We start from the raw sequence: 21384 nt of genomic DNA on the forward strand, positions 1-21384 counted from the left end.
TTTCAATACACAATCATAAAAAACCCACATTTTTAAACACTGACTATAATGTACTAAAATTCAGGGTTCTTCTGGGAGAAAAATGCACTCAAAAATCCAGCAAAACATAGTTTAACTGCAACAGGATAAGGTTAGTAAAGATAAAAATAAATGGAAAAACTAATCCATAAAATGCTTACTGGTTACTGAAAAACAATTCCATAGATTTCAGATAACTGTGTACACTCTAGTTGATAAAAAAATAAAATCAAGCTTAGGATGAAATTATCCAGCACCCTGTCCAATCACATATTAAAAACCTCCAGTGACAGAGACTCCACCACGTCCCTGGAGAGGCTGTTCCAGTGCTCATCAAAACTTTCTAAAATGTGAGAAGCAGGAAGCGTGGAATTGTTCAAAGATGGAATGTAACTTTTCACTTAAATTACGTCTGGTACCAAGATACGGGAAAGTGGCAAATATGATACCAGTTTTTTAAAAGGGACAATGAAAGGCTAAATGATTGAAGCACAATAAACCTCAGCAAATCTATAGTCAGAGGTGGTTTTCTAAAAGTTGTAATAAAGAATGTAAGTAACTAGCAAAAACGTGGAACAATATGACATAAAGAATCAGTGTAAATTTTTCTAAAAGGAAGTTATGGTTCTTAGATTATTAGAATTTCTGGAAAATATTACTGGTCCTATACAAGAGTGTCATGAAAAAACATACCTAATTTAATTTCAAAAAATATTTAGACATCATTCCCCATCAAAAGTAATTTAAGAAAATTAATAGTCATGGGAGATAGAGGAAGGTCTTTTGGGGGGTTAAAAGAAAACAAAAATTACAAATACTAGTTCATTTTTCACTTTAGTTAGTCAATGTGAAGACTGCCAACTGAGTCCTGTGCTGTTAAAAACATTCACAAATTATCCCAGAATGTACAAAGTACTGAAGTGAAAAATTTTGCTGATAACAACAAACTATTCAGAACAGTCAAAACAAGAGCTTACTGCAATATACTGTAGAATTATCTCTTTACTCGAGACTCAGGACCCCTGATTTCAGGGAAATGATTAATAGTATAAGAACAGAGCATGCAGACCATGACTATATACTATGACTATATGAGGTGTGACACAAAAAAAAAAGAAGACTAAACTTATATCTTGTGAACCAAAAGTGGGATGGTAGAGACAAAGAGATAGTTACTGAACATTTTATAACCCGTCACACTGAGAAAAAGCTCAACTCAATTGCTTCACTCAGTATGAGTGGACACATTCAAATAAAGATGTTTTCTTATCCCCAGTCAGAAAACGCTGGTGTGTGCCAGCCCACAACACTTTGTCTGCCAAGGAGTGTGAAGGAGTTCTTTGCTAATAACAATATCACTGTGCTTGAGTGCCCACCCTATTCACCAGACCTGGTTCCTTGTGATTTCTACCTCTTCCCAAAGATTAAGTTGGTGCTCAAAGGAACCCATTTTTCATTGGTGGAAAATGTGAAAGCAAAAACGACAGAGATCTTTGATAACCTTTCAAAAAATGATCTGCAGAATTGCTTTGAACCTTCGCAGCATTGTATGCAGCTGAATATCAACTCAGAAGGGAACTATTTTGAAGGTGATTATAGTTGATTTTTTTAATTTGTTAAATAAAAAGAGTGACAGGCACAGTCTCAGGTTTTGGGTTTTTTTGTGTCAGTGCTCATATACCATGAATGCATACCATATGATAAAGTGCTGGAGGGAAGAAGAGTCCAAGAAAGCTAGTTAATATTCAAGGGTCACCTCCTCCAAGCTCAGCAGTGATGCATCCCAACAAAGAGGAAATCAGGCAAAAATGCCAGGAGGCCTGCATGGATGAATAAGAACTCCTGGACCAAGTCAGACAAAAAATGAAGCCTACAGATGGTGGAGGCAAGGACAGGTAGTGTGGGAGGAATATAGAGAAATTGTTTGAGCAGCCAGGGATCAGGTTAGGAAAACTAAAGCCATGGTAGAAATAAATCTGGCCAGGGATGTCAAGGGCGACATGAAAAGCTTCTATAGGTGTCTCAGTAATAAAAGAAAAACTATGGAAAATGTGGGCCGACTCTGAAAGGAAATGGAAGATCTGGTTATAAGATGGTCACTCTCCACATGGGGTATGGAGAAGACTGAAGTACTCAATGACTTTTTTGCCTCAGCCTTTACCAGTATGGGCTCTAAGCTACACCACTCAAGGTGCAGCAGGCAAAGGCAGAGACCAGGACAATGAAGAACTGCCCACTGCAGGATAAAATCAAATGTGAGATTACCTGCGGAACCTGAAGCTGCACAAGTCCATAGGCTCTGATGAAATGTATCTATAAGTCCCAAGGGAATTGGTGGGTGAAGTTGCTAAGCCACCTCCATCACACTTGAGAAGTCATGGCAGTTTAGTGAAGTTCCCTCTGATGGAAAAAGGGGAAAAAAATCCCCGTTTTTTGAAAGGGAAAATAGGAAGACTTGGGGAACTGCAGGCTAGTTAGTTTCATTTCTGTGCCCAGCAAGATCATGGAGCAGATCCTCTCCAGTCCTGAAGAGCAAAGGAGTCCAGTATGCAGACGTGGCACTTCAGGACTTGATTTAGTAGACATTGTAGTGTTGGGCTGACGGTTGGACATAATGAACTTAGAGGTCTTTTCCAACCTTAATGATTCCATGATCTTTGCTGGCAACATGGACAGTGGGATTGTGTGAATCCTCAGCAAGCTTGCCAACAACACATAGTTGTGTGGTGTAGTTGACATGCTGGAGGGAAGGTTTATCATCCAGATGGACCTTGATGGGCTTGAAAGGTGGGCCTATGTGAACCTCATGAAGTTCAATAAGGCCAGGTGGAAGGCCCTGCTCGTGGGTCTTGGCAACCCCGAGCACAAATACAGGCTGAATGGAGAATGGATTGAGAGCAGCCCTGCAGAGAAGGACTTGAGGGTGTTGGTTGATGAGAAGCTCAGCATGACCCAGCAGTGTACACTTTCAGCTCAGAAAGCCAACCATATCCTGGGCTGCATCAAAAAAGTGTGACCAACAGGTCAAGAGAGGTGATTCTCCCCTTCTCCGCTGCTCTTGGGAGACCTCATCTGGAGTACTGCCTTCAGCTCTGAAAACCCGAGCATAAGAAGGACATAGACATGTTGGAGTGAGTCCAGAGGAGGGCCACAAAGATGATGAGAAGACTGGAGTATCTCTCCTGTGAAGACAGGCTGAGAGAGTTGGGGTTGCTCATCCAGGACAACAGAAGACACTGGGAAGACCTTATAACAGCCTTCCAATAACTAAACAGCGCCTACAACAAAGTCAGAGGAACTTTTTAGAAGAGCATGTAATGATAGGGCAAGGGGTAATGGATTTAGACTGAAAAAAGGGTAGATTTAGATTAGATGTAATGTAGAAATTCTACACCTTGTGAGTGGTGAGGCACGGGAACACATGGCTTAGAGGAGCTGTGGATACCCCATCCCTGGAGGTTGGATGGGGCTTTGGTCAACCTCATCTATTGGAAGGTGTCTCTGCTTATGGCAGGGGGCTTATCTTTCAGATCCTTTCCAACCTGAACTATTCTATAATTCTATGGTTATATGATTTCTCAGTCTAAAGAAGGAGTAGCAGTGAATGTGACAGCAGTCTATAAAAAAAGTGACATGTCGAAGATGTATTTTTGGTGATGTGACAAATATCTTGAATAGATATCTTTATCTGTATATTTATATAAAAGCACATAAATATGTAAAATAGCTTGAGGAAGAATAAGTAAAGCTCTTAATTAGAATAAGCATTTGGGTCATGCAAAGACAGATCGAGAGCATATCCTAAATAGAACATTAGAAATAAAATACTTGTCAGGATCTAAGGCTGTCATGTCAAGAACAAATCTGACACTCTTCAAATCTACAACAGGTTTCAAACAAATAAACACTCTGAAAAAGCCCTTTTTAATACTGTAATCAAAAACTTGTCAAAAGAATGGACTTTGAAGATGTATAATGTGTGTAAGGAAAGGCAAATGAATATGGTGTGGCATAAATATAGGCACAAATATTTTCATCTCTTTTTTTAAAAAAAATACAAATGTTGGAACGGATACAAACAGAAAGAGTTCACAGTTACTGCAATGGATTGAAATCACATGAAGATGTTGGATAGAAGAATGAACTGTAGCAGGATGTTGAAACAGCATATAAATATAATATCATTAGAAATGATTATGTGAAAATTACTGTCAAAGTCCCCTTCTGCTCTCCCCTATCTGCATTCGCCTATCAGGAAGGTGAATGTCAGATAATCAAACCTGCACAATGTGGAGATTGCATTCAATTCTGCGACTGCTTTGCCGTGCCTCTGCAAGGGAAATCATTGGAACATCTATAACATTCTGCAAACTGCTTTCAGATCATTAAAAATTAAGGGCCTGATTCTGCATTTTATAACTTCTGTTGGAGTAGATGACCTTTAAAAGTTTCTTCCAACCCAAACTATTTTCTGATTCTATAATATCACTCAATTATTTGCCCCTGCTCTCTCATTGGTAATGTGGAGGTACTGATGCCCATGTATAATCTGCATACTTTCTTCTTATTTTTTAATCTTTATTTAATATAGAAGCTTGTTACCCTTGTAAAGAATTTTTCTTTCATTCTGAAACTTCCCTGTTTGAATACTTGGAAAGTTTAATCGTAGAGAATTTCTTATGCTGGAAAGGAATGTGAACATATAATAACATTTCACATTCTCAATACTAAAATACTATTAAGCCTAGAAATATAAATTATTGGAGCAATTATAGCAGCAGAAATAACACTAATACTGCAATCAACTGTTGCTGTAGGTATTTGAAAACAGTCGTTAATTTCCCTTTGAGTATACCAATCTTACTTTCTCTGCAGAGAAACAAGCTATTGTAAGCAATTTATGATACTAAGGCTAGCATGAAATTAATTATTCTGAAATGTGTCTTGTGACTTCAGAAATAATATATTCTTTTCTCAATTTATGATTTAAAATGTCTCTTTTTTTCTGTGTAATTTCGTTCCTACTCCCCTGTTGTTGACCTTAAAGTTTTAAAAAATATCTATAATAAACAGCTTTAAAAGTCGAATATTTTAAAAAGATGACATTATTTAACTGTTTAACTGATTTTGCCTTTTACCTGTTTCTTTGATGTGACAAGTCTGAAGTATGTTCATCACATTTTTTAATGGAAACATAAGGTATGATTTAAAAATAACTAATAAACTGTCACAGAATTGAATAGGAGTTTTTTCACTGTGGAGAGACAGCAGGACAAGATCTGCTAGACAGATATTTATAGTTTAGCTTTCCTCCTGGTGGTTCTGCTCTGTCTTAATGCACTGTCAGATGAATCCACTAAACTTTGCACTGGACACCTTATGGGGAGACAAAAACCCAATTTCTTGCTATGTGTGAAACAGTTTTCAGTGCTGGAACTTGGATGAATTAATCCAAGGTGTTTCAGCACGTGTATCTCTTAGCTCATTTTCTAACCATGTCTTCAGATCCTTAACTTCTAATTCATATGTAGGCAAATACTTTTTCTGTCTTTGTGTATGTATGAAACATTAGAGAGATGTAGATGTGTACAGGGAATGAGTGGCAGAGATGAGATGTTACGGACTGACCACAACTCCCATTTCCTATCCCCCTGTGCCACTTGGAGGGAGGACACAGAGGAATTGGGAGTGAAGTCGATTCTGGGGAAAAAAGTAAGGAATACCCACTTCCCTCCCCCTATCCACAGAACAAGTAATCTCAATATGTAAGGAAACCATACTGGTCAGGCAGACTTTCTCCTTGGTAAATCTATGCTGTTTGTTACCAAGGATCTGCTTGTCCTTCATTTCTTTCTGCAATTTTCTCAGGAACTGAGTTGTTCCATTGTTCTAACCATCCCATGGTTGGCCACATCCTTCTCCTTGATCTTTTGGAGATGAACTTGATATCACATTTGTCTTTTTTTCCAGTCATCAGAATTCTCCAAGTGTTATAGTCTTTCAGAGGTGATAGAATGCGGCCTTATAATACCATCATCCAGTGGCACATGCTTGTGTGCATCCCATCTGGACCCATGATGCTTTAGATGTCTGGTTTACTTAAGCAGTCCACAACTTCATCTTGCTCTACTATTGGTAGTGTTTCTCCCCGCCAGACATTGCCACCGGGCACAGAGACGTGGGAGGTCTGAGAGCTTCTGAATAATGAAGAAATCTATTGGGCATTAAGCGTTGCTTCACAAGATGTCACAGATGTTTATTTAAATATATCACTGCCTTGAGTGCAAATCTGTTTTCTGTTCTCCTGAAGTACATTTCTAAGCTGTGGAAGCAAGCAAGGAAGTTGGTGGACCGTGATCTGAAAGGAAATTCAAACTTCTGTTGATAATGTGCTAAGTCTGTTATTGCCCTGAACAACGGAAATATACATAGCTCATGCTTATCAAGCCTTCCAGTCTAGAACAGCTATGACTTTATCGATATTCTGCCCCTCTATTCCTCTCTGGTGAGACCTCATCTGGAATACTGTGTCCAGTTCTGGAATCCTCAATGTAAGAAGGGGGTGGAGCTGTTGGAATGGCTCCAGAGGAGAGCTACAAAGATGATCAGAGGGCTGGAGCACTTCCCTAGGAGGACAGGCTGAGAGAGTCGGGCCTGTTCAGCCTGGAGAAGAGAAGGCTCCGAGGAGATCTTGTAGTGACCTTCCAGTACCTGAAGGGCCTACAGGAAAGCTGGAGAGGGGCTATTCATAAAGGATTGTGGGGAAAGGACCAGGGAGAACAGGTATAAACTGGAGAGGGGCAGATTTAGACTGGACATTAGGAAGAATTTCTTCACTATGAGACTGGTGAGACACTGGCACAGGTTGCCCAGGGAAGTCATGGATCCCTGGAGATGTTCAAGGCCAGGTTGGATGGGGTCTTGGGCAGCCTGATCCAGAGGGATGTCCCTGCCCGTGACAGAGCAGTTGGAACTAGATGATCTTTGATGTCCTTTCCAACCCTTAATATATTATGATACTATGATATTATGATTTCTATTCAAAAAGGTGTGTAATAGGCAGAAAGCAAATCAGGTTCAGAAAAGGCTCAATGAGTACATACAGAGAAACACTAACTTCAGTTAATAATTCCTAAAGGACTGTGGTTTCCTAAAAAACCTTTAGGGAAGACTGAAACAAATTTTTCCCTTAAAGAAAGAGTAAAATGCTACCACTTTCTGTACCCCTTATACAGAATGGCTTTAAAGAAAAAATAAGAAGAGAATAATTGTTGCACCTTGCCTTGCATGTTGAGGGCACTATGACTCTAAGTAATGTTTAATAATAAACATATAGACAAAAAAAAATAAATATGCGGAAAAAATGCACGGACACTTGAGAGCATATTAGAAAACTGCAGTACAGGATATCCTCAGAAGATTTTTTTACCCCGAGAGCTTCATAGACCATATCAAACTTCACTAGAAAAGAAATGAAGAGGAATCTAGCCTGAAAATTAATACTGAGCCAGTTCCAGTAACACAGAACCTGTGTTAACAGTTTCTGGCACTGACAGCTAGAAGTTCCTATTAGACAGAAACTGAAACAGTCTCAAATCTGAAGTCACTGCTCTCTACAACTTCCACAACATTGGAAGGTAGGATAGCCAGCAGCAGAGTCAACTACTTCAGTAAGAGAAGGAGCTCACCCTAATCAAGACACTGTATTATTAGGCAGATACTATGGATATCACAAGGGTCATTATCAGACTTGACTCCAAGAGTGATCAGAGTATTGCCAGAAAGATCTGAGTCTCAGCTGGAGTACAGATCTCCCGCAAAGTGAGCTGCAGGATGAAGGTCAGAAGCAGATCTTTTCTGTTTTGAGAATGATGAAGGTTTTACAATAGAAGCCTGACTGTCTGGGTCAAAGATGGTGAGAAAGAAACTTCCTGGAGTGGTTTCCTCCTGCTGTGATTGAAAAGCCCACGTAAAGGGAACTTGGACAGATGGTTCTCTAACAAAAAGGAAAAATATAGCCTTTACAGACTGTATATGGCTTATAGTCAAAAGACTTTGATAGAGAAGCCAAGAAAAACTAAACATGTCCAAAGTTACAAAAAAGTAAAAATTAAGCAAAATGAGACACTGAGATTAAAATAAACACTAAAATCACCAAGGAACAAAGAAAATGAAGTTAAATAAAAGGCTGAGGTAATCTCAAACAGAAAGCAATGAACTTCAAAAAATCTTCATGGAAAACTAGAGAGGCAGCTGAGAGTCGAGGACGTAATTTTAGCTTTTGGGAAAGTTATATAGAATCATAGAATCATTTGGTTGGAAAAGGCTTTGGAGATCATCAGCCCAACTGTACTTGTCTACTACTAAATCGTATCCCTGAGCACTTCATTTACCAGTCTTTTAAATACCTCCTGGGACGGTGGCTCAACCACCTCCCTGGGCAGCATGTTTCAGTGCTTGATAACCCTTTCAGTGAATAATTTTTTCCTAAGGTCAATCTGAACTTCGGTGCAACTTGAGGCTATTCCCTCTCATCCTATCAGTTGCCACTTGGGAGAAGAGACCAACAACCACCTCTCTACAACCTCCTTTCAGGTAGTTGTAAACAGTGATAATGTCTCCCCTCAGCCTTCTTTTCTCTAAGCAAAAAAAACACCAGTTCCCTCAGCTACTCCTCATAAGACTTGTTCTCCAGCCCCTTCACCAGCTTCATTGCCCCTCTCTGGACGCGCTCCAGCATCTCAATGTCTTTCTTGTAGCAATGAGCCCAAAACTGAGCTCAATATTCAAGGTGCAGCCTCCCCAGTTCCAAATACATGGGCAGAATCACTTCCCTGGACCTGCTGGCCACACTGTTTCTGGTACAAGCCAAGATGCCATTGTCCTTGATCACCTGGGCACACTGCTGGCTCATGTTCAGCTGGCTGTCAACCAACACCCCCAGGTTCTTCTCCAGGCAGCTTTCCAGCCACTCTTCCCCAAGCCTGTAGTGCTGCATGGGGTTGTTATATCCCCACTGCAGCACTCTGCTCTTGGCCTTATTAAACTTCATCCCGTTGGTCTCAGCCCATCGATTGACCCTGTCTAGATGCCTCTGTAGGGCCTCCCTACCCTCAAGAAGTTTGGCACTTCTTCCCAGCTTAGTGTCATCCGAGAACTTACTAAGGGTATATTCAAATCCTTCATCCAGGTCATTGATAAAGATATTGAACAGTGCTGAGCCCTGGGGGACATCACTTGTGACTGGAAACATAATACTTTCCAAGTACTAATAGAGGTTAACTATTGTCAGCCTGAGCACTAGCACAGGTCCCACATCTATTATGTCACCTAAATGAGAAGCATGGACCACAACATTTCACCTATCAATCCTGCATTAAGAACAGAATAATCTATTGAAGTGCAACGTCCTTAAAGAAAACAAGCCCATCTTGATATGACAGTTCAGCACACAGATAGGCAACATTTTTTGCCAATAAATTACCCTTAACCTGCTCTGTTCTATCACTATTTTAACTTGCTTAAGGTGAACTTATTGTTCTGGTTTTTATTTTGCCATTGCTAATGAAGAGCTATTCACCATCTCAAGCTTCCTTTTCACATACGCATACTATGTCTAGCCCTCAAAAGAATTGTTTTCTTTCCTGTTCCTAAACGCAATCCATGATTGACCTCTAAGTCTTCACTATAAATTCTTTGGGAGATCTCCCAAAACATTTTTCTTAGTTTCTAAAAGACAAGTCATTTAATAATTGAGCTACAAATTTAATTATTAATTATTTAATTATTAATTTAATATTTAACTACAAATTCTATTTGATGTGCCTTTTTAATACCAGTATGTGGTATTTAGAAGTCTACTTTTGTCTGAGTATGTTGCAGCTCTCAAAGCACAGAACTTTTAAGTTGGATTTCAACAGTATTGTTACCGTAAAATTTATTATAAAGTGACAGCAATCTAGAAATGCTGCATTACAATAACACCATCAAAATCGTGTGTGTGCTTGGTTATAAGATGATCTTCCCTTCCCAAAGAATAGAAAAGAAATAAAAAGGTTAAAATAATTGTCACTTTATATAAAATAATTGGGTGATACGTACCCAAAAGTATGCTTAAAATCATGACTACATAAGTCCAACTCTGATTACATGATTCTAGTATTCAGAGCACTAGTAAATAACAAAAATACCCACCAAATCCCAAAATTAACTTGGTTACTGTTGTGAGGTGACACCCATCCAAAGATCACTACTCAGATAAATGAGAGCTGGAGTGCACCAACCCAGCACTAAATGTTTAGTTTATTCTTCTCTGTGTGGAAAATAAATAAAGAGTTAGAGATAACCTTTGCTAAGTAATGAGGTACAGCTTTACATCCCGGGGACACATTTGGGACATGAAACTAGAGAGTGAAATAATCCAGGTAGCAACATCAGTTGGCTTTATATAAAGGGAAAATCAGAGATTGACTTTGGACCATGTGACTAGCAAGGCGACTGGCAACTTATGCAAAAAATTAAATTCTAAAAAAGTATACATAGTTATGATAACAGCCACTTAGGTGTAGAGCAGGAGATTATACTCAGGTGCTTGACAAGCTGGCTGAATCAGCTGGGAACTGCTCTGCACAGGAGCCACATTTCCAGAAGCTGGAGTACATTGTCCCCTGGATGTACGGTGCTAGTCTGAAATGAATTACAGGGGCTGTGACTATGATCAATGTGAGTATGAAAAGTGAGTGTCATAGACTAGAATAGAAATTGCTATTTATACTCATCCAGCTTTGGAAAAGTAATATTTCCATTGGAAGGCACTTCAGTGATGTGCATCTGTTATTGTGACTACTCTACCCCAAATCACTCCGTAACAATTAAATAATGATCCACTTCTCTCCAGTGCTCTGCATGACCCCATCCGTACTCATCATACCACCTTCACAACTCACTTCTTCCCTAGCTTTCTGCTAGCCCTGTTGCATATTACTTCTCCCCTCTGCATACAGCCTTACTCCAGCTGCATACGTGGCCCCAGAAGTTCAAGCTCCTGTACATAACTCTTTTTAATTAACGCAGTTCCACAGGTTCTCTCTCTTGGCCAATTTTTAGATACATTTCTCTGTGCCAGCACAGGAAGCAAGCAGAGAGGCCTCTTTGCTTACTTACAGAACCTATTGCAGCTACACTTCTCACATCTTAATGGAACTACCATTAGCGGTACTAGAATGGAACTAGAGATACCACCTCTAAATTTTATTGTATTTACTCCTTAACTCTACCTGCTGTAGAAAAACAAGAATGCAGATCATAACAAGCTAGAATGCTGTCTTGTTTCTTTTTTTCTTTTTATTGACTTCACTTCCCAAAGTTTCAGCAAAACTCTGCAAGGGACCATGCTCAGCCCTTAGATGTTATCGTTGAAAAGCTGTAAGTAATTTTTAGTCTTTTCATAGCTAAAATCTCTTCACTTATGTACTATTCAATATCCTACTCCCCCAAAATCAAACATCTTAAGTAAAAATAAATAATGAGAAAAAAAAATACCTGTTCTTTTGCATAATGATGAGGGAGGCCACCAACAAATATGGATCCGGTTTCAAGCCATGAACTGGACCAGAAATTGCTAGACATATTTGTCTTTGCAGATATCCCCAGGATCAACATTTCTGCTTCACATGGTACAATGTTCTGCCTGCATACATTTAGAAATAAGTACATTTTACCACCATATGTAGTTTACATTATTGTTTATTTGACAAATTAAATAGGCTGTTACTAAACCAATGAGGAAAGAAAATCACGTGAATAGCTACTTTTATATTAAAGATTATAAGCATAAAGAAGCCGCTTAGCGAGCTGTAAGTTGGCAAGTCTTTGCAGTTTGAAATTCCATTAAAATGAAGCCATATTGTAAATCTAAGCAGTGTAATCGTTTAAAAGGCCAAAACACATAATAATGGCAGAATAAAAAAGTTAGGCGATTTTTAACAAGAAGGTTTTACGATTTGAAAAGAAGACATCCATTGACTTCAAATATTCTAAATATCCCTCTTTTTCACTACAAAAAAACGGAAAACTCAGAAAAGTAATTTAAAGTAAATCGCATTTTAGAGAGTGGAGACCTGATATAATCCATAATACTTATCTTCAAAAGCATTTTTCCTGAAACTGAAGGCAATAATATCACGCATTGAAATTAATACATATATTCCCTTTTCCCTCCCCCTGACCATACACCTTCTCAACAGTGTTGCTCTTAACAGCATGCATAAATAGTTAACAGTAAACAAAAGATGCAAAGTAAAAAATTTGGTTTTCTTTAATTTTATTTTAATCATGTAAAGCTCATTTACATTCCAATAACCGACTGGCAGCAAGCACTCTGTCTTCATGAAAGAAACTACAGAGAAGAAATATCGAAACTGAACAAGACTCTCGTGTAGGAATTTCTTTCAGCCTATCCTTCTCTCTGCATAAGGAACAAAACAGAGTTTAATCAGCTCTATGCTTTAAAATATTCAACTGTCTTTGTAATATAGGGGTCACAAAAAATCTGTGTGAAAATAGCATACACCAAACAAAACTATAAAAGTAAAAGCTTGGAATTTATCTAGGATGCTATAGGTAAAGTAGGAATTCAGTTTATGTTTTCTAATGCAAAATTAGCCTCTGAAACTTATTAGTTTCAAAAATAGCATAGAAAGGTTTCGTCACTATCTTATGTCAGCTAATGAAGTATAAAAAATTTTTCACCTATTATTTGGTCAGATCTTCTATCTTGTTTTTAATTGAAAGAACGGAGAGTTAACAACATTTGCAAACAGCTCTCTATCTTTTTTTCTGTATAATTTTGATTTTGTGATATTTTCAGAAAAATATACAAACATGATAATAGGGTTTCAACAGATACGATTATAAAAGTTTTTGCAAGAAAAATGGCTTATCCATTTTATGGTAAATATGTTCATATGAAGTTTTGGTTTGTTTTTAAAATCAGTGTTAAAGAAGAGAAATAAATTGGAATTTTAATTCTGTGGACTAAAAATAAACTTCTTAAGGGGATTTTTCATTTTTTTACCTCAATTTTTACAAAATTTTTTTAAACTTGCTAATTAATGGCTAACATGAAAAAGAAAATGAAGGAGAAAATTATTGCCAGAACTGCAATCACGGAAAATATTTTCCTACCGCATTTGTAGGATATTATAAAATGGTTGCATGTCTAAACACATACATAAGATTCTGCAGTGTACCATTTTCATTATTTGCTTACAAAGGAAGTTTGCTGGTAATATATGTAAGTTATACACGCATTCTCAGTAGCCAGGTAGTTTGCAATGGTCAAGTAGATTTTCCTAAGGCTTGAAAGCAGTGTGGTATCTTGGATGTACTCATTCTATAGCAGAAAGATTTGAGGAGAGTTCTAAGGAAGAAAATATTTAAAACGGCTAAAATTTCTTCTTTTTGATAAAAAGATAGGATATTTGTGTATAAAGGCATACTAATAAGACAGCAATCTTTCTGAAATATTGCAGATCAGGGTTGTTTGAACTCAACATAATTCTTTAGATTGCAGTGGAAAAAGGTCAGGAAGGGAGATGACAGGCTGCTTATTTTTTGAAAAAACACCTAATGAACAGATACACTAAATAAAGGATAGCTGCCCAAATAAATTATTTTATTTTTTTAAAAATTACTATTTCTTCTACACATTTTGAGATGCTAATGTTGTAACTGCTTACATTACCATGTATATAATGATATTGCACAAACATCTTATTTATAAATGTAGTTCTTTTCATGTTAGCTTTAGACAAATTTGTTAGCTTGTCCTTAGTAGTTTATATGATGGATATGCAGAGGTATTTTTGTGTGCACACATAAATGTATTCTGAAATTAATTTCCTGCGCTTTATGTCAGAAAACAAGTTAATGCAATTCAATAGCGTGAGCTGCCTTCGCCCTAAGCTTGTTAGAATGTCAGCTATGCCCCTTTGGTTGTGCTGACTGAATATAGCAAGGTCTGGTCAAATTAGAATAACAAGCTTAAACCATTATTTTTTAGCATTTGCTGATGATACAATCACCAGCTCATCTCTGTACTCTGTAAGATTTCTATCAGGTTTCTAAAATCCTTTTTCTAAAATCACCACACTGGGTCTTTTAAAGGTCAAGCAAAAAGAAAGAGCTTTTTGCATAATTATAAATGGGGAAATGCATACAGCAACTCTCAAGCACTTTTGCAGGGTAAGCTACTAGTAATTGTGCCTCAGTCCAACCCAGCAGTAATAGTTCACAGATTCCTCATATGTACTGACATAAATGTAATGATTAAATAGTGGCTTATTAAATATAACCTGAAGATGAGTTCTGTCTAAACAGTATTGAATCCATTGCCCAATGCATCTCAGATTAGAAGGATGGAAAGGTCAGATAATAACTTGATGAGTGTTGGGATAACGGTACCCAAACATGACAATGTCTACATGAAAACCAAATCCTTTTACATACTGCCCTTACTTGCTGACATTTGATAGTGATGATTAAATGACATGTTTGGGACTATCATAAAATGATAAAAAGTTAATAAGACAAATGAGAAAGAGGAGGAGGGAAAGGGGGGCATCTAGAGAAAGAATTGTCAGTCATGTTGTGCAGCCTCACTGAGAATAAAGCTTGTTTAATCTAGTTTTCATGATAAGATAGGAAAATTTCTTGTTCTAGAAACAAGATCAAATCTTTTACCCATCTCTAACAATGTCACTTCAACTGTGATCATGCTGAACAGCAATAAACAACTCACTAATCACCCTTAAACTATTTAGGATGTAATGTTAGCATTCAATCTATTAAATAAAACCTGTAGGTTTGCAACAGATATATCAAATTTGATTTGCTCTCTGTGAGAATTAATTTATATTAGCGTATATTAAAAAAAAGCCGTAAATTCTCAGATATTATTGAAGACAACTCTTTGATTAAATAAAGCTTAGAAACATATTTAATTTTTGCTGCATTTAATTATTATTTTGCAGATTTCTTAGCTTAAAAAAATCAAAGCCAACTCTTACTCCCCTTAGTTTTCACCCAGTATCTAGTAGATTTAATTTTCTGGTTTCATGCTCAAACCAAAATTTGCAGTAGAGCACTTATTTCTGTAAAATTATTACAGAGTATAGACTTATTGTCACAGAGAATTGAGAGCTGTATATTCTTTATGCACTTTTAAAAAGTGGGATGTATTTTGACACAGTGATGGTTTTTAAAACCTTAAGGCTTTGCAAGGGTGTTTGAGACAACCTTAATATTAGAACATCTGGACCTCTCTGCTCAAAGAGGTTAGCAGGTTTCAGACAAGGAGGTTTTCAAAATGCAGTCGAATAAAGCCCTGAGCATGTGATCTGCTCCCTTCACTGGCCCTGCTTTGAGCAGGAGTTTGGACTAGAGACCTCCCATAGTCACTTCTAGTCTGAATTGTCCTATTATTCTACAATCCTGGGATGTCTTTCTGGAGAAGATCTATGTAGCAAAAATAAAAAAAAGAAAACAAACAAAAAAATCCAAACAAACCCAGCCCTGTAGCAATAATATTGAAAGAATAAGGCAGAATCTCATGTTACCCTCAGAAGATTTATTGATATTTAAATATTTAAATATACAGGTTACTCTCAGAGTTATTAAATTTTCAGTCTGCAGTAAGATACATCAGGTTAGACTGCTTACATCTGTTGTTGCTGACTATGTCCTGCAGTGACACCAAGTAACACACACTTTCATGTTGCAGATGAACTAATGAGTCAACAACAATTTTTTTTCCCTCATTCTTTCTGACAATAGACTCATATTTCCAAGACCTGGAGCTGCCTTCCTAGTCTGGCCTTAGAGAGTGATTTAACTAAATAAATAAGAACATAGAAGCTAATAATAAGGTATCATGTAAATTGCTCTAATAGTAGAGGGAAAAATAATCTTTGTTTCATAGTCTAAAGAAAGAATAGATATTGTATCCTCTTATTCTTTTCACAGAGGTTACACATATTATTGAATTGAAAAGTTCTGCAACATGAGTCAAATCCAGACGCATAATAATCAAATCCTGACACATGATAAAGACTAAACTTTTATGAAGTTATCACAGTTCCTCTTACATTTACCACTCAGCCTAACTATCACCTTCAGTTCTGAAACTAAAACGTTCACTAAGTAGTGCAATTCAGGAATCATTCCTAGTTTAAACGCTGCCAACCTATTTTGCAGTAAATAATTTTATAAACGCGACCTGGGATCTGCCAGTTGGCCTCAGACCCAGAAAACAGTCTTCAGATTTCAGTTTTATTTACTAATATAGATTTAGTTAGAAAAAACTCAATAATCTATGCCTCTGGCCATTTCTGTCTTTGCAATTGTGAAAGCTTCATGTTTCCTGCAGCTGACATTGTAACAACATTAAATGCTATTTACAGAAACAAACTTAGAAAAGAGTATGCATTTATTTCAACTCAATGTAGATGTAAATGAAGTGTCATCTTGGCCCAAATCAGAGTACTGTATTCAAGCACTTAGAAAGTGGCCAGTTTAGAGTTGGATCAAGAGTTATAATACTGTCATACTGTCTTGAGTAAGACCGAAAGACTGCACTGAATGAGAACACAATTACACAGTAAGAATTCATATTTACATGTATTCTGCAGACCAGCATTATTTCTGGTCTCCATACCTAATCTGTGTTCTCCTCAATATAATTTCTTTGCTTCTGACACGGGACTAAGGCAGCTGGCAGCCACGGAACACTGGACGCATTTTTAGTACCAGTAAGGAATCTCCGATGTGCTTCAGAAAGTAATATAGAACAAAGTTTTTGAATTGTCGAGTGATATTAGAGTCTTACTCTACTGTTTATATGTTTCTATCCCACAGTAAGTTGTTTCAGAAGTTAAAGTAGAAAATTTCCTTTCTTAGACGTGAGACTAATGAGCTCTTTTGAGATCCAAAGTGAGAGAAGCAGCAATGACAGAAACATTTTTAGTATTTATTTTGTTAAATAATCTGAGCAAGAATAGATTGCTACACACAACAGACTGTCCCTTTGATGATTCTAAATTTTAACTTCTGAATGTCTCCTTTGATGGCAGAGTTCTGAAAAGATGTAGAAAGTGATTTGTACCCAAGATGTGGCACGACTAACTAATTAAGCTTTTATCTTAAAAAAGCTGTAAACCATCAGTTTGTATCAAACTAATTGGTGGTATTAAGTTGCTATTAACTGTTATTATGATCAATTTAGTATAATTAAATCCATTGCATTCAATTACATTGTTAGGAAAAGGCAGTTGTTTATTCTCTGTTGACTTATATAAGTCTATGAAAAACAGTCACTCTTTGTGGAATACAAAAAACATGCACAAAATATTGAGCTTTGATTTCCTGAAGTTTTTTAGTTCCAGTTAAGATTTTTCAGATCGCATTGGTGCAAAATATAATCATGCTATTTTATTTAGCTGTAAACAAATGCACTTAGTTTTGATCTTTTTTTCTACTAGATTTGATTTGAGCAGATTGTATTGAATGCTGAGACAGATGTGCAAAGGAGAAAGTCTACTTTCATTATTCTCAATTTCTGTAAATGAACTGCATGATCTAAAAAAAATTAATACCAGTTTCTCTGTCATAATTTCTAGGTTTTGTCCCTTTCCACTATTCCTTCTTTCTCTGTGAAATCGTAGTTCTTGTTGAATGAAAAAAGCACTTGTAGAGAATTCAGAATAGCAAAGGGTATTCTGACATGTCTGGCAATGCAGAACTGAGATCTTTACTATACAAAGTTCAAAATTAATAAGTTCATGTTAATTTTAACTGGATCAGTTCTCTATATGAACTCTGGCCACATCAGCCTCAGACAGTAGCTTGATTAAAAAAAAAAGAAAAACCGTGATGGAGAACAAAGCACCCTGAACATGGAAAATAACCCCAGATCTATCTGAGGCCAACAGTCTCCCTTTAAAGATAATTTGAATTTTCCCTCTTTTGTTGAAGTGACTTCTCCAGAAAGACATACAAGAAGCCCCCTCTTTAATGATAGACTTTGTTTAGAGCACAACATAATCCAATTTTTAAAGGTAACTTTTTAAATAAAGAAAATGTAGAAATAAGTATCATTTCCTTGAATAAATTATGTTATGTGCCTTGAATAAGTTCTTTACTATATACTGTTGGTCCTGAACAACAGTATTCCTTCCATGATAAGGCTGACCATAGTGCTTACTTCCTACAGCAGGCAGATTCTGTTTTCTCTTACGGGATTTTCCCAGTCTGTGCTGTTGCTGCAGACTCTCTGCAAGCTCCATCCTGTCCTTTGGGGAGACAAAGCTTATTTGCTTTCAGAAAAAGAGCAATTTTCCTGCCTCCAGATTACTCTGAGTGAAAGGAAATCATGCAGGATGAAGTAGAAAGACTGCTTCCTTCTAACTAAATAAGAGTTACAATGTACAGTATTCATAGAGCTCTGTCTGAATAAAGAAGACAGCTATACTACTTTTCCCACTCTCTGCATATCCCTCTTTCTTTAGTGAGAAAAGGATGGATTGCATCATCTTTCAAATACTCAAGCTGCCTCATATCTGCCTCAGTATAAGGATTTTCATAAAAATTATGGTTTTGGGCTTCTGGATGTAATGGGCAATGTCTCATAACATATTTATGTTATGAGCAGTACAGAAATGGATAATTATTTTTGTTTCTCTATTTTCTGGGACATCTCTCTCAAGCAGAGCTTGGGTTTTGTGATGAAAGGATCTCTAACAGGTAAAAAAAATCTTTGAGGTCAGGGTGAATTACACCTCTTGGATGCCTGTTACCACTTGTTCATATACTCAGGGTCACATATTTGAGATATAAGGTTAGTAGGGTCAGAAAAGAATCTTTACCCAGCTTTTGTTTTCAACTTTTCACTGTAGTACTGGCTGGGGTTTGCCAGTTGGAATCATTTGGATACATAAATTCCTCACTGATACTCTGGGTTTAGGAAAAGGTGATCACAGGAGAATATATCTTAGGAAAATATTTAAGAAATGGAAAAGTTCGATTCAACTGAAGTCTGTGGCTTTAAGAAAAAAAAAAAAAGATTGATCGTTTATGACATAGAAGAGGTCAACCTAGTGGTCTGTTGCTGGTCAAATGAGATTTTCCTTCTGGTTTGTAACTCTAAAATAAAAAAGTTTTAGAAATTTTATCTTAGATATAAATGGTAATCTGTGTTATTCTCTAGTGTTCAAATGATGTAATATGTTCATCCATAGAGGGGAAGCGAAAATCTATAAAATATTCTCCACATACTACACTGTTTTTTTTTTTCCTTTGTGGTGTCTGGTGTATTTAGTCTTAATTAATATACATACATTGTATAAAATACATTGACATCATGTGAAAATATGAGAACATAAAATTACTTTGTTTAGGAAGTCAAAGGGCTGAGCACACTTCAGCATATAAAAGAAACTACTGGATTGTCTCTAATATATCTATTAAATCTGCTTTCCAAATAAAAATAATTCAGAAATAGAATATTGTTACATTCTGTTACTTCTTGTAAGTAAAACTTATTTCAAATATTTAAAACATAGTCAATATTATATCTAATTTGCTCTAAAATGATAAATTTTGGCTATTCTGAGAAAAGAATTATGAAGAGTTTAGAAAATTAATAATGTGAATAATGGAGTTAAGAGCTACTGTAGAGATCATATGGGGTAGAACATGATTCAAATATGTTTAAACAAAGTACCAGCTAAGGATATACCCTGAGTAAAAGCCTCCAGCAAATACATAAATTGTTGAGACAATGTCTCAAAAAAGATACAGAATCTAGTGATATGCAGCACTCAGTAAGAGAAGGCATGTTGTTTCTTTGCTTTTTCTACTGAAGATAGGGAAAGGCAATTGCAACTAATGAAACGATGAACAGTTTGTGAATCTAGAAATAAAAACATAGGGGTTTTCACAATAATGATACCTCAAAGAATAGATAATATTTTTTGATAAGTTACTTCTACTAATGAATTTTGAGATGTTGTCTTTGCAGAAAAAAAATATGATTTAAACTGGCACTTTGAAATCCTTAAGATTTATAGAATGTATTGATACATGGACGTGAAACTAATTTCTGGTGTTTGCAGACAAAAATAATCTTCAGCAACAGAAATCAACATTTACTCACAAAACAACCGGGGTAAGTATAATTTTATTGCTTTCTTATTGTTGTCCTCAGTATTTCTTCAGAATCAGGTATCATGAAGACATTCTCACTATTCAACCTATGTATAGATGAATTTTCTTATCTAAGTTTATTGTTGTTTAACTCTTCTGATGATTTTTACTTGGATGTTGTATTTGTATTTACATTCCTATTCCTCTCTAGCATCTACAAAGTCATTATTTGTGTAGTGCTCTAAGCTGTTAAAAAGGGAGTATTATGTTCTTGGAGAAAAAAAAATAGTATAATCCGAAAACAATTATTGATTGAACATTTATTCTTAAGATGCATCACCATTTATTTTGAACACTTGACCTCCAAATAGAAGGATATATTAAGCTACTTTTAAATTACCAAATATTTATAAGGTAGAGTAATGAATAAAATTAGTCACAGGAGGGAATGTTATTAGCCCAGCTCCCTCTTCTTCTTATCTGTGAAAGGATTAAAATCAAATTAATTCTCTCTAACTGTACTGCGCACATTAGAAGAATGAATTGCAAAACATATAACGATATTTTCTGATTAGCATGACTTCTGAAGTTTTCCTCTATTTGGTGTTTTTCTGATGCATGCTTGTTTTTAATCTCATTGTTCCTAAATCAGAATCCGCTTTTATTCACTTGCTTCAATCCAGAATTGCCATTATTGTGATGTTGCCATGCTTTGCTAGTGAGCGGTGGTAGAATCATTGTGTAACACAAATCTTCAGCACTCATTCCTATTTTCCACCTTACAAATCCAGGTTTTCATATTAGTTTTCTTATTTCAAAATTTTTCATAGATTTTCTTCTGTGTTAAATAAAAATGCCTCTACATCTAAACTATATTCTAAACTATATTCTCAGATCACTTTGCTTTCATTAAATTAGCCTCTTTGCTATGGATACTGGTTAGTAAAAACCTAACTGCGAATAAAGATACAGTGAAATTTAGGAAGCAAGAAATGTAATTTTGTTGCCAGTGTTAGTAAATCAGAAATAAATTGGACCAAATGTAATAAACTAGAATTTTTTGAAATAGGATCATTGAGCTGGGAAAAGTTTCAGACTATACAAAGATTAGAAATTGTGAGGTAAACCAGGACTTTTGTTATATTTCGTATACTCGTAATTCTGCGT

General features: G+C 36.3%; 1 protein-coding gene across 3 annotated transcripts in view; it reads right to left on the minus strand.

The window, feature by feature from the left end:
* EYS (eyes shut homolog) overlaps positions 1 to 21384 on the minus strand; it is an 880825-nt gene that overhangs the window by 253677 nt on the left and 605764 nt on the right. For all 3 annotated transcript variants that reach the window (XM_054063979.1, XM_054063978.1, XM_054063977.1), the window contains one exon: positions 11560 to 11707. In XM_054063979.1, coding sequence (XP_053919954.1) covers positions 11560 to 11707 — 148 coding nt within the window. The remainder of the gene's footprint in view (positions 1 to 11559; positions 11708 to 21384) is intronic.

The sequence above is a fragment of the Cuculus canorus genome, chromosome 3 (assembly GCF_017976375.1).
Source record: "Cuculus canorus isolate bCucCan1 chromosome 3, bCucCan1.pri, whole genome shotgun sequence".
NCBI lineage: Eukaryota > Metazoa > Chordata > Aves > Cuculiformes > Cuculidae > Cuculus > Cuculus canorus.